The sequence below is a fragment of the Rhipicephalus microplus genome, chromosome 8, assembly GCF_043290135.1.
Source record: "Rhipicephalus microplus isolate Deutch F79 chromosome 8, USDA_Rmic, whole genome shotgun sequence".
Taxonomy (NCBI): Eukaryota; Metazoa; Arthropoda; class Arachnida; order Ixodida; family Ixodidae; genus Rhipicephalus; species Rhipicephalus microplus.
In genome coordinates, this window is record NC_134707.1 from 57,310,041 (window position 1) to 57,324,540 (window position 14,500).

General features: G+C 46.1%; 1 protein-coding gene across 2 annotated transcripts in view; it reads right to left on the reverse strand.

Annotated features, from left to right (window-relative positions):
* LOC142769057 (chromatin-remodeling ATPase INO80-like) overlaps positions 1-14,500 on the reverse strand; it is a 126,138-nt gene that overhangs the window by 83,428 nt on the left and 28,210 nt on the right. The window contains exons 15-21 of one of the 2 annotated variants that reach the window (XM_075871893.1): positions 8,403-8,487; positions 5,153-5,356; positions 4,076-4,243; positions 3,495-3,594; positions 1,867-1,956; positions 1,654-1,750; positions 275-358 (exon numbers count right to left, since the gene is read on the reverse strand). In XM_075871893.1, coding sequence (XP_075728008.1) covers positions 275-358; positions 1,654-1,750; positions 1,867-1,956; positions 3,495-3,594; positions 4,076-4,243; positions 5,153-5,356; positions 8,403-8,487 — 828 coding nt within the window. The remainder of the gene's footprint in view (positions 1-274; positions 359-1,653; positions 1,751-1,866; positions 1,957-3,494; positions 3,595-4,075; positions 4,244-5,152; positions 5,357-8,402; positions 8,488-14,500) is intronic. The other variant, XM_075871892.1, reaches the window with a different exon arrangement.

The following is a 14,500-nucleotide window of genomic DNA, read 5'->3' on the forward strand; positions in this document are numbered from 1 at the left end:
CCACAGTTGCCTGCACAGTGTAAATTATTTTTCTTGCACTGTGGTTCCAACGCTGCGTTCTCGACTACACAATGCCGTTACAGACGCTACGTACGCAGCTTGGCGTCTATAGACTACAGTACGTGCGCCGGCCACAGCTTCAAGGTGGGGGCGCTGCGGCACAAGATCCCAAATAGACGGAAGACACTGAACACTGTCTGGAGCAGCATGTCCACATCTAAATTATTATTTTCTTATGCCGCGCTACTCCTTCACAGACGATCGAAAACCTCACCTTAAGTCCTTCTCGTCCCTGTGCCATACGTAGTGGTGATGCCGCCGCTGTGCCTCCTTCAGTTCCTTCACGATGGCTAGAAACCTGCAGGTCATGTCAATGTTCCCGACGCATCTAGCATTCGCAAAAAGGCTTCATCTAATCACAAATTCATGCAGAAATTGCAATATTTTTTTTTTCACCACACGAGAAACTGCACACAATGTGATCTATACCTGTCGAGGCTGAAAGGCTAGTCTACATTGAGCAGGACCATGTGAAAAGGTACATAAGACTTTTTTTTTTTTTTTCAGGTAGTTAGCAAGCGTTTGAACAGGTACAAACAAAAGTCTTCGTTAGTAACTCAATGGCGGGGATGAAACCTGGACAGGCGCCAGATTGTGCTACACTCAAACCTCACTGAAAAAACTTGGTTGCAACCAAAAATTCCTTACGAAATCATATTCCTAACACTACAGCGACTGCAAGACTATTTTCCATTTACTTCGTTATAACCAGATTCGTCATATCGAGGTTTCAGTATAGCTGGTACTACCTGATCAATAGTCCTTCTACGTCTCTTTTTTTTTTTTTATTCCGTTTCTGCAATGTAACGCTACAGATAGGTGGGAATGAGATCGGATAGAGACAATTTCACTAATTCACTTCCTCAAATAGTTCCAGTCTGCTGTGCGAAATAAACACAGCATACTGGAACTGTCACGTCTGCTCGGTGCGCTTCCAATGATTTCCTTCGTTTTTGTTATTTTCCTTCTTATTTTTCTTCCATATCCCATTACAGAACATGTGTTAAGTGCTCTCACCAGCATCTATAAACCTGTGGGTTTCACCAGGAGTCGACAGGAACCTGATAGTTTCTGCAAACACTTATTCAAACTCTTTCGCAATGGCTCGTGCATAACTCCTTCTTGACCCGTACCGACATTTACATATACAGACTGTCACTAACTTAATTATGCAAGTGCAACCAATGCCATTGCTTCTTATCACTGTCACATTGCATTGTTGGCTCTAGATTATATTGCATAATTGATGAATTTTTGTTTACTTTTCCTTGAAAACTGGTTCTGCCACGTGACTGCGCAACTTGTAGCCATAATTTAATTGCGGAAAATTAGGGCAATTCCACGCTCACCTACCGCACCTTTCACCTTGGTTACTGTCGTTGCTCGATCGTTAACAATGAAAACAAAATGAAATGGTACTTTATGACAAACAACAGCCTAGAGTTATAGAATCTGACATTTGGAAATCACAGTACGAAACAAAAGTTGCGAGGCAAGACCGAGAGGCAGCCATAAAGTGACCACAAGACAAATGAATAGAAAGGTGAGTCAGCAACAAGCAAACAAAGTGGAAGGCAGTGGCACGGCACGCACCTCTCCAGAAGGCTGCACAGCATGACCTTGGCGAGTTCCGCGGGGGACAGGCTGACGAACCGGCAGAACGAGAAGCCGCTTGCGGGTCGTCCTTCTGCTGAGAAACGTGAAAGAAAGGCCAAAAAAAAAAAGAAGAAAATGTTGAGCTAGTCTTGACACCTTCACGTCACTGCCAAAAGTTGCAGACACCTCTCCACGCTGCCGCTCACTCACCCTGCTTAAAGATAGAATGATGAACGTGGCTCGGGTGAAAGACGTTGGGCCACCACCGGCTGTGGTGATCGTTCCAGCCACTCAGGACGCCTGCGGAAATGACCGTCGCAAACGTGAACAAAAGACACTACTGCTTTAAGTCAAAAGCTGGGGTACTGACACAAACATTTTGGCCTCATGTATTTTTTTTTTTTTTTTGCTGCAATGTGTTCCTGCGAGTCCGTGCGAGACATAAAATTAATTACAGGCTCCTTATTATCGGCTAGTGACACTTTCAGTTTGAAAAACGACAGCCCACCTGGTGCAACTATCACCACATAGCAAAGCTCGACCATATCAGTGCACAAAACTGTGATGCACCTTTACGTGGTTTGCATCAAGAAGTTTTTTTTCAGACAGGCAACAGGAAAGCAATGTCGTCAAACTTGGCAAACTTCAACTTTATTATCATTAGCTGTTGATATTTTGTAGATGATATATGCATGTTCAAGGGAATCTATCCTACAGGCTGTCACAGCCGCGAAATTTTGTGCCAGTACCCCTTTATATGCTTCATAAGTCGTCATAAAATTGGTCAAAAATATGACAGACAACAGCCACCGTCCCATTACATTGAGGTCGTCCCATCACAGATTGCAAAAATTCGTGATGTACTCATGATGTCAGAAATTCTAGTGTGACATGATGTCATGATGCCGTTGTAGTGCCCAGGAGGGTGTTTGGGTGGCATACAAAACCAGACAGAGCATGACCTCAAAAAAAATAATAAATAAAGTAAAAATGACTCTTAGCAGCAGCACTTGAATACATCAACTGAGTGTAAAAAAAAAAATGCCTTTAGCCTTTGAATTGGTTTCAGTGAATGCACAAAGGTCCCAGTGAGTTTTACCTTTATTTTTCATGTGTTGAGCCTCTTCAAGAAGCTTGTGTGAATAGTTGAGCACATCAAATATTCGAACGAAAATTAGCATTAATTGGCCCGCAGCTGTGACAAATCAGTGCAGTGCCCGAAACTCCTACGGGAGCTATGCCAAGACCAGCGGAAAACGACATAACAGCCGGTAAAATGCAGCAGTGATAAACGTAACTGCTGGGTTCTACTGTAGTGCTTGTACAGCGCTCATAGGCTGAAACGCTAAGTCGTTTCATTTCAGTATACCGACCGCTGTGAGCAATTGCTCATTATAATTGCGTCAAGTTGCTGCAAGCCTGGCTGCTAATGGTGATATTGCCTCCAACGCAAGCGTCAGAGTAAAAATTCTGCCGATATGCCACAAACTATGCTCGCTGGAAACGAAAAGTAAGCGCATCACTTTGCCCTAGACTTTTTCGAGGTTCAACCCATGTGTACCGCACTTCGAGCCTTTCTTTTATGGCGCACAATTTTGCCCAATACGCTTCTCGATTTCACTGACCGTGTCCTGCTTTCTCACCACTGACACAACCCTGTGACACTATAATTAGGCCAATGTGCAAAGGAACCAAGGAACAAACAACACAAACACTTCTTCGGGTACGTGAAATAATACCGGCTTGGCCTAGATTCACTCCTTAATAATACCGGCTTGGCCTAGATTCACTCCTTAGCGACTGGCGTCTTGCGCAATGCTTCGGTCTCGTCAACTCACCCCGAGAGAAGAGAAATCGAGACAGCTCGAAGGTGGAGCCCTTCATGTGGAATGGCGAGCGGACCTCTCTCCTCTCGAACAGGTCGGGGTGGTTGCAGACCTGCGAGAATGAAACCCCTCCGTTAACGTGAGAGAATGTCGACGCGGCAATAATTATTTTCCTTTTTTTTTTCTTTCCCATTTTCAACTGACAATTTTGCGAAAATCTCTAAGTCATCTTTCTTTTTTTTTAATTTAAGCCATAAACTCTTAATTACCGACCACTTCTCTTGCTTTTTGTGTCCCCGCCACCGTCTTTTTTTCGGCGAAAGTGCACGATGCACAATGTCACAACTCACTATAATGACATTTAAAACAGTTATAGTGCTGTAGTCACCATGGTAATTTTTTTCTTTTCTTGTATTTTAGATTTTTGCATACATTCGTAACATTTGGAAGAATGGGGGTGGGGACAAGAAATAGCGAGAAAGGGGGTCAGGCAACAACGTGTCAGCTTGAGCCGAGAGCAAAACCTAGCAGGAAAGCACCCTTGCACACAGTCATTTACAGAGTCACTGGATGTGGCAAAGCACTTCATGCACCTTTCGGAACTGCATGACGAGGTTCATGAGTGAGGAGGTGGCCGACTGGGCCTGCGACGAGGCGGCGCCCGACGACTGCATCAGGTCCTCGATGGAGATCTTGTTGCGCAGGCCCTGGTAGAGGGCCTTCTGGCGCTGCGCCAGCCAGCAGTACACCTGCACCTCAATCTGCAAAGAACGGAAAACCAGAGCAGCTGCTACTTCATCGGTTGCAGCGCCCGATTCGGTAAAGACAAAGGCAACGGCACCTGAACAAACTCAACTTTTGCTGAACCAGTATTGGCGTGAACGGCCTTACTGTTCTTCCCAATACTAGAACAAGAAATTGCGATAAAAGTGGTTTTGAAGCATTTCTTGAATAATACAAAAGCTGTTGACATTCGTTTTAAGCAACTATGGGAGAGCAATATTTTGCAAATATCCACAGAAGCTTAATGAAAGCTTGTGTAAAATTGAAAACTGTAAGATCAGCGTGGACTTGATATGCGAAATGAACACATAAGAAAATATAGTTGAGCAAAATTTACCACGAACAGCTTAGTGATGGCGGTAGCTTATACAATAAGACTTCACCGCTACTAGTTTTTTTAAGGTGAAAATGCAAAAAGAGCGAGTGAAGAGAAACCTAACAATGCTCTCAGATGTTAGGTTTCCAAGAGAAGCTTAACATCTGAGCGCCTCTTTCTGCCAACAGACAGCGCTTGCCTGAAATGAGACAGGAGTGTTACAGTAAAAGCTAAATATAACAAAATTGCATCTTACACAAAAATAAGCTCTCTACATCCGAAAATTCGCTATACAGGTATATAAATAACACTGACCTATTGCAAGACTGTATTCATTTACTTCGTTTCCACGTTCATTATACCGAGGCTTGAGTGTACTAGCACAACAGAGCGCAAGTGGCAGAAATATGCGAGGAACACACCAGTGAGATGCCACTGAATCTCGTGCTATCAGGATTTTTGCTGCCTCGTAGTTTCCACACTCTAAAACCTTACTGCACCAAGTGCATGCACCGCCACCTGTGCTTGCTCGACGAGACACTGCACGTGCGACGCCAGTCTCGAGACTGACCTTGTCCGAGAGCTCGTTCTCGACGTCCTTCTTGATGCGCCGCAGCATGAAGGGCTTGAGGATCATGTGCAGGCGCGACAGGTGCTTCTCGTCGATGGTGGACTTGTTCTCGGCGTGGCTCTCAATGTCGCGCGAGAACCACTCGTTGAACTCCTCGTGCGAGTCGAACAGTGTCGGCATGATGAAGTGGAGCAGAGCCCACAGCTGCGAAGAAGAAATTTACTTGTAAAGCCATGACGCGTCAGAAAAGTGGCAACATTTTGAGCTGCACTATAGTGGGGCCAACTTGAGATTAATTTTGACTACGTGGGTGCTTCTAACGAGTGCCGCCTAGATCTAAGTACACCACCATTTTCTTTGTAATTCAGCTTCATGAAAGTACAACTGCCATGTCTTGAAGCTGTACCTAGGTCGCTGAGCCTAGCAGACGACAGACACTTAATACAAACCATGAGCCATTAAATTTGCTGGCTGCTTAACCTTTCTTTACTTGCCGTAATTACTCGAATCTAATGCGCACCTTTTTCCCGGTTAAGCGAGTTCATAAATCGCATGCGCGTTAGAATCGAGTACAAAAAAAAAAATGAATACGGTCATTTTATTGCCATCGGACTTCTAAAATGGCTGCCCCCTACGTGCGTCGGCATGGTGCGTCGGCCATTTCTGCCTATGTGTTTCCCATGTGCGGCACTTCGTACGTGTGCTGAGGAGTTCGTCATCTTGGTGTGCATTAGCATCGACGGCATGGAAGGGCCGACTCCAAAAACTCACAAGTGCACCACGATGCCGCTTTTAAAAGAAAAGTCATCGCGTGTGCTGAAACGGATGTAAATTGGGCTGCATCGCGGTCGTTCGAAGTTCCCGAAACGTGCGTGCGGGACTGGCGGAAACAAAAGTAGAAGATTGTCGACAACATTGATTCACGCAAAGGCTTCAGCGGACCACGGCAGGGTCGGCTTCCGCAAATTGAAGAGCTGCTCGGCGAGAATGTGATTGAGCAGTGAACGGCACAGCGGCCGTGACGACAGAACTGCTCCAAGTGCAGGCTGTGCAGTTAGCCTTAGAAAAAGGGCTAATGCGGAGCCAGTTTAAAGCGAGCAGGTGCTGGCTAACTAACTTTATGAAGAGGAAAGGCTTTTCCCTCTGAAGGCGAACGGGCATATGCCAAAAGTTGCCGAAGGAGAACGAAGAAAAGCTTCAGTTTTCAGAGGTTCATCCTAAACTTGCGGCACAACAACGGCTACCTGCTTGGGCAAATCGGGAATGCCGATCAGACGCCTCTTTACTTCGACATGCCTGGCACCACAACCGTCGAGAAGAAGGGGGCGAAGCAAGTTCGCGTGCTGACATCGGGCCACGGTAAAACTAGAGTGACGGCAATGCTCCATTGCACGTCAGATAGGCACAAGCTTCCCCTGTACCTCATATTTAAATGAAAGACGCTCCCGAAAAGAGTCTTTTTCCCGAGTGGTGTGATCCTGTGGGCCAACGAGAAAAATAGGGTGCGCGTTGCAATCGATGTCTTACTTTTTTTTTTTTCGTCGTGGAAACCGGGTGCGTTACAATCGAGGGCGTGGTAGAATCTAGTAAATACGGTACTCCAAGCTGAAAAAATTAATGACGTGACAAGGATTTGTACCGTAACTATTTATTTACACATACAGCAGCCAGCGAACAAACGATAGTGAGGCGCGCGCTTCACTCCATTTATATATAGACATACAAGCGAGCAGACGGAAGAATGTGGTGCAGGGAGGAGAAAGAATGAACGGCGAGAGAAGGAGCGGCAAAGCACGGCATCTACCCTCTCCTATTCTCTCTCAGACCACATGCTCCAGTTGCTAGGAGCAAGGATAAGCGCGTGCCCACAGCTGTTGCTATAGGAGAGAGAGTGAGAGTGGAGAAAATACCTGCTGGCGCACGGACACCGATATACGCTTGACATGCCCAGAGTAAGAAATGCATTCGCATATAAAACACTGTAAGGAACATGTCGTAGCAGTAGAGATGCATGAAAGACAGTTGTTAGGGTGGCCGAGAGAGGGCGTTACGTGACGGCATCATCATCATCGGGTCTTAGCCGAAAGAGGGCACTACATGATGGCACCATCATTATTATTGGGACTGGGAGTTGTAGGTGTTGCATGTGTGGAGAAGAGGGGAGTTCGGCCTGGTTGCGGAGAGTGGCAAGACGTAGCGGTGTGTTGTGCGCGATTTAGGATTAGCGCGTGACACAGTTAAGGGGGCAGACTGCTCTTTGGGACCAAAAAGAGACAAAAAAAATCATTTGTTAAAATTTACATCTTTGGTATCTGCAAGTATTTTGCTATCTCTCTGCAAATTTTTGCACACCAGGAAGTGATAATTTTTTTGTAATGTCATTCTAACTGTCCAGATTCTTGGTGCTGTTAACATGCAGAACCTGCAAAAAAATGGGGAACCAACTACGATGCCTCTTTATGATTTGCCGGCATCTGTGTTAGAAGCTCTGCTACGAATTTATGAGCACTTTTATGAGGATTGCAAAACATGCACACCGTGATTGTTGCTTTTTGAAGAAGCTGTGTGTTTTCAGTTTTTTTCAATTTTTCTCAAAAAAGTAAATTTACAACTGTTCAATTTTGAGGCCTCAATATCTCTGCAGCTAGGGCAGGCACAACAATAATTATTTTTGCAATGGAAACCTGTATGTGTGTAGGGTGCAAGTATGGGAGCAGAATTTAGAGAACAAGCCTTTTTAATTAATTACTCATCAAAATTTTAACACAATTCCAACTGCTTTTGAAAATGGATAGTTCATTTTGCTGTAAAATAATAAGAAAGGCTTAAAAACATAAAACTCTTGCATTATTTCAATTTATAGTCATTAGTCTATGTTAGGATATTTTAAATATCACTTTCAATTAAGCACTTTTTTCTATGGCGGCCTTAAACAATAGGGGGCTAACTTAAGTTATCTCAGGAATAAGATGAGTTACAGAAAACTAATTAAACATTTGAAATCAGCAGGAAAAACAGCATAATTTTGTGCAGTTTGATCAAGATCACTGAAGAAATAAACAAAAATTGTCTAAGAGCAGTCTGCTCCCTTAAACTGAAATATTCTGCAAGGTTAGAGTTCTTAGAGTGCAGTTTGTCAATCACAACCACATCATTGTTCCTCTTCAGTGGCCAGTTGAGTACACAGGAGGAGGGGGGCAGGGCCGACTTGGGTCCATCAACACTGCAAGTGCGAACACAAGCTACTGACCTCGGCCATGGTGTTCTGGATCGGTGTACCGGTGAGGAGTAGACGGTTGCGGCAGTGGAATGACAGCAGGATCTTCCACCGGACACTGCACCAAGGAAAAGAATAGTCCACCATTGGTTAGGGCACCTTTTCCACGGGCACTACTGTTGTTCTTAACGAAGATAGTCTTTTTAGGGGGGGGGGGTCTTCAACACACAAATTTTGGTCTGTCTTTCTGTTTGCCTGTTGCACGATTCAGCCACCCTGTGAAAGTTTACAGCTTTTGCTCAATGCCCAGCCATCTTGATCTGGTGGCTGCGTTTAACCTTGTTAACTTTGTCGATCAAAAAGCAAATATTACGCATATCTGAGGAGCAACATTGATACGTAAGTATTAGGTAGTGTGTTTCTTTAATAGAAAATGCACAGATATGCAATTCTAAAGACCGTAGTGTTTCTTATGCTGGGCTGACAATGTGACGCTATAAATGAAAAAGCGAATGTTTCCAATGCTTTCCTACGCTTCGCTAAGATAGCATGATGATGCCACCTGCCAGTGGCTCTGCGTTCTACACAAGCTTTCGTTTCCCGACATTATTGCCAGATGGCGTTCATATCTCAAGCAGTGCTCCCAGACATGACTGTAATCTTTCAATGACATTTGTAGCGAAGCGCGCAAATACAGGATCAGTTTTTTTTTAAGACGACAGTCTTTCTTGGGGACCTTCTACGCAAAAATTTTGGTCTGCCTGTCTGAACATTTGTCTGTTTTAGCACTCTTCACGGCATCGTGTACTTGAAACTGCCGACGCCATCCGCAGCGCCCACATATGTTGCTCAAGGTTGAGCGTTCATGCTTGTGCAATTGTCAATTAAAAAGCAATTATTGCGCATGTCTGGGGCACCATAACAACACATATATATTTTGTATGTGAGCCTTCTACTAGAAAAGGCATACATAAGTAATTTTAAGGACCGTAGCGCTTATCACAGTGCGCTGATCATGCAACGCTTGCACGGAAAGACGATTGTTTCCAACGCTTCGCTAAAACGAGACAGTGGTGGCACCTACCTGTCGCCATGGGTTCTACACCTTATCATCTCCGAGATGGGCACGCACACCCGTCTTAGAGCCACGCGCTCTGTTTTCTAAAATAACTGCCAGATGGCGCTTATGTCTCACTCTCTCCACACGCAAGACTATCTTATCTTCTTTCGACGACATTTGCAGACTACATGCGGATACGGGGCCAATTTTTTCCTTTGTTTTCTTTTCTGAGCGGTGGCTGCGAGTCTGACCCCAACATCAGCATGCCTTTATCAGGAACTGCCATCATAACGATTTACCCTGTTGAGCCAGATTTTAAGTATACTGAAGAATGGAGAACGTTTGGCTGGTTTTTCGTAGACTCCAATACAAAAAACTTGCTTAATGGGAATTGTAAACAGTCACGGTAATGATGCTATCATAACCATGAGCGTGTCCCGACCGTTGAAATGCCATCATAAGATTAACCTTGTTGAGCCAAATTCATGGATATACCTAAGAATGCAGAACATTTGGCTGGTTTTTTATAGACTCCAATACAAAAAATTTGACAACTGCTTATAGTGAATTGTGAACAGTCATGGTGAAGAGATTCTATCATAAACATGAGCGTGTCCCGACCGTTGAAAAGCCATCATAAAATTAACCCTGTTGAGCCAAATTTGTGGATATGCTGAAGAATGCAGAACATTTCGCTGGTTTTTAATAGACTTCAATACAAGAAATTTGACATCTGCTTAATGTTAATTGTAAACAGTCATGCTAAAGGTGCTATCATAACCATAAACGGATCCTGATCACTGAAACGCATTCGAACCATCATAACCACATAGTAGTCGTGACATGTGGTCTTGGTGATGACAGTCTGAACTATAACTGCGTGCTCACCATTGCAACACATCCTGACATAGTCATAATCCCAAAGTCGCGATTCATAACATAGCCATGACAGCAGCCGGCAATCCTGTCGCACGCCTGCCGTCAACAGGAATTGGTCGGCGTGCTCGGGCTTTCTTGCTGCGCCTTCGAACTGGATGCAGCCGAACCGCGCACCGACTCTTCAGACAGAGTGGCAGTGGCAGCCCTTCGTGCGCGCAGTGTCCGGCAGACGAGACCGTCAAGATATCTTGTGCCAGTGCCCGGGATACGCTGATATTCGTCGCCGTCTCTTCAACGCCTACGCGCAACTCGGACTGCCACACGTGTGTCCAGAACACCTCTTGTTCCCCTCGGCTAATGTTGCAACACTCCGCCGGGCGTTCCATGCGCTACTGGACTTTTTCAGCGTCGCAGATATTTTTACGCGCCTTTAAAGAGGCCCGTTACCCATGTGTCATCGTTTCTTTACATCGCCGAGCGCCACGCCTCCTCGGAGTCCCACGCGACTTTGCTTACGTAGACTGCTCCGAGCTGCCTGACGGCTTTTTTTCTTTTTCTCCCTCTCCCCACGGGCGCGTTGCCCCGTCGGAGCAGACACTCTCTCCCCTTCCCTCCTGGTCGGGGAGCGCCCTAACTTCTTTCTACTAGTCCGGTGTTTTTTTTTTTCCCCTTCTCGAGCGCATTGTTTCGCCTCCGGCTTCTCGGCGGTCTTTCGGTGGATTGCGTGTGCTGCGTTTGGTTTCTTACGCGCACGTGCGTGATGCGAGCAATCGAATGCTTTTCACTACCCTTCTCTTAGCCCTTCATTTTGTCTCTTTAATTCTCATTCCTTGCGCAGAACTGTGGAGGTGCCCTCCATTGAGACAGGCAGTAACAAAACCGCGCTTTTTTCTTCCCTTTTTCTCTTTTCAAAGCCACTTCGACTGATATGTGGTGTTTAACATCCCAGAACCACCACATGATTATGAGAAGCGCCGTAGTGTAGGACTCCGAAAATTTCGACCATCTGGGGTTCTTTAAGATGCGCCAAAATCTGAGCACATGAGCCTACAGCATTTTCGCCTCCACCGAAAATGCAGCCGCCGCAGCCTGGATTCGATCCTGCGACCTGCGGGTCAGCAGCCGAGTACCTTAGCCACTAGACCACCGCGGCGGGGCCCTGCTCGCACCCTGACATTTTTCTTTGTGTTTGTTGATGGGAGGGGCAAACAAAAAACTTCGCACGCAGGTCGTGACCTTGAGCACTTTTTTTTTTCGGATACGTGGCCTGAAATTTTCAGTGCGATCGTGCTCGCAAGCGTGGACAAGTGACGGCCTCTCGCGGAGATCTCTGTAACGACCAAGCGTGCCATGTTCAAATCAGCCAATGAGTAATAGATGGGTTTACTACGAGGGATTTTTGGGCTTATGACGTGATTTGTCGAGAAAAGAGAAAGCAATTTTTTGCTGACTTTGATAATTTATTGTGGATTCCAGGCCGCATGCTGCGCTACAATATTTTGCTCGCGTGTTGTAGGGAGCCTGTACAACCGATCAGTAGCATTTTCTGACCATGCTCAAAAAGTGTTGCTCGGCCCCTTTAAGCATGGAACCAAGAGCAGTGCATGTGATACGACTTTAGCATTGGCAGCTGGAAGATTGACGACGACAAAAGTCCACCAAGCTTATGCAAGCCCGCGCACTGGCAGCAAAGGAGAAAGCTCACATCATACTGCCATAAAACTTTTGAAATTTACGGACGAGATAGGAAACACGATATCTGTAGCGAGCACGATAATGACGACACTTTCTCCCACAGGAAACACAAAGCACACCTGATGATGACGCTATCGCATGTGCCACGCAGAGTGTGCACAGGTGGCAAGCAGCCAGAGCTATGCCGGCGAAAAGGCTTTTCCGTCACCTAGCTACAGGTGGCTTGCTGCAGGTGGCATGCTGCCACAGTCTTTTTCAATTTCTTTTTCTTCAGTCCACCTTTCGTTCATTCACTCAGCATCCCTTCCTCCTCCCTAACGACCTCATTGCCCTCTCCCTAGCGGCACACCCACTGCACTTCGTTTTAGAAGCGCGCTCACTACTGTGTTTGTCACAAAGATTTTCTGGCACCCATATTATAACCAGCCTTCCACCTTGAGGGGCTGCACAATAAGCAGTATGTGTATACTTGGGGTGTTATGAGAGGGTAAACGGGAGCCATAAAGAGTGTGTCGTAATTGGTCTGCAATGTATACTATCTTGATGCTGAGGCACAGTGAAACTACATTTTAAAACATGTTGTAGTTAATTTTTCAGGGTACAGTCAAGCTTGCCAGAGCAATTTCAGCTTTTGTGAGCAAGGCCTTTCAATTCACATTAAAAAATGACGACTTAAAAATTGGCCGCATTTCTGCGTACCTCGCTGTAAATGTAGCCAGAGACAGTAGTCTCTGCCGACCTTCTTTCGTGCATAGTATCACATTTTCAGTGCAGCTTGAGAAACACTAAGGCTTTTAGAATTACATATCTATGTATATTCTAGTAAAGGAACACATCACCTGATACTTATGTATTGATGTTACACCTCAGATATACATAATATTTGCTTTTTGATCAACTATGTTCAAAAGTATGAATGCAGACACCAGTTCCAGACAGACAGACAAAAAGACGGACGAAAATTTCTGCATTCGAGAGAGAGAGAACACAACTTTATTGTCGTCAGACTTAAGGAGGTAGGTGACCCGCCAGGCTGAACCTGATGGCCACCTCCTCTGCCCTTTGTACGGCCTGGAGCTGAACGGCCAGGCTGGTGGAGGTCAGAACTGCCTCCCACCCCTCTGGCGAGGGAGCGGCTAGGAGATCGAGAGAGGGGGGATCTTCCCTGCAGGCCCAGAGAATGTGATTAAGTGTGGCTATTGAGCCACAATGCGAGCAATGCGGATCAATCGAGTCGGGGTATATACGTGCATAAATGTATGGGCACGGAAATGAATGTGTTTGCAAGCGGCGCCAGATAACCTCCTGGCGCTTAGTTAGCTTATGGTGCGGGGGTGGTTTTGTCTGCCTCGAAAGACGGTAATATTGTGTGATGTCATGGTAGGATGTCAAGGCTTCACCAGGGTTTTCCAAATCAGAGGCGGGTACCACCGCTCGGCTGACGAATCCTCGAGCATATAGGTGGGCCGCCTCGTTCCCTGGGTTCCCCGCGTGAGCCGGCACCCATACCAGCGCAATGGAGGATAGTGCGTCTTCCTCAGCATCTGTAAGGAGACTGGGCAATAGTAAACGCAGAGTTGTGGGGGCCACAATGCCACGTGCGAAGTTGGATATAGCAGCCTTTGAGTCACTGAGTATAGTGGTGAATCCGGATGCTGCTGCTAGCGCTATCGCCGCTTCCTCAGCTTCTGTCGTATTAAGCACACGGACAGAAGCAGCCGCTTTAATTTGAGGTGAATTGGCGTTGTTGCCGGGGAGAGTGATTACGCTTATTGCATATGCTTTAGTAAACTCTCGGTATTGGGCGGCGTCAACGTACGCAACGGTTGGGTTGGACGCGTACGTTTTTTGCAAGAATTTGGCCCTCGCTTTCCTTCTACCGTCGTGATGGCTGGCCAACATGTTCTTTGGCAGTGGTTTTATGAGGAATTTCTTTCTGATGTTGGGGGGGATGACAGCCGGATCGTTACCCGTAGGAGATACCACATGGTCAATGTTAGCAAGGATCCAACGCCCCGTCCTGCTTCCCTGTAATCGGTGAATTTGCGCCGTAAGATGCGCTTCAAGAAGTTCTTCTAAGGTGTTATGCAGCCCAAGACTGAGGAGGTGCTCTGTCGATGTGTTTCGGGGGAGACCCAATGCCACCTTATACGCTTTGCGTAAGAGCCGATTTAGTTGGGCTCGCTCAGATTGAAGGAGGTGCAAATAAGGGAGGGCGTACGTGAAGCGCGACAAAACGAAGGCTTGAATTATCTGTAGCAGTTCTTTCTCCTTCATGCCTCGATTGCGAGCGCTCACTCGAGATATAAGATGGGCCGTCTGGTTCACGGTTACGGTGAGACGGTCTAGCGTAATGTTGTTGTGGTGGTTTGTTTGCACAATGAGTCCGAGTACTCTCATGTGGGCCACCTGCTTAATTGGCGTGTCATTGACATACACGTTAATACTAGGAAGTGGAGTCTTAATTTTGCGGCGATCTGGAGGTCGCAGTAATAGT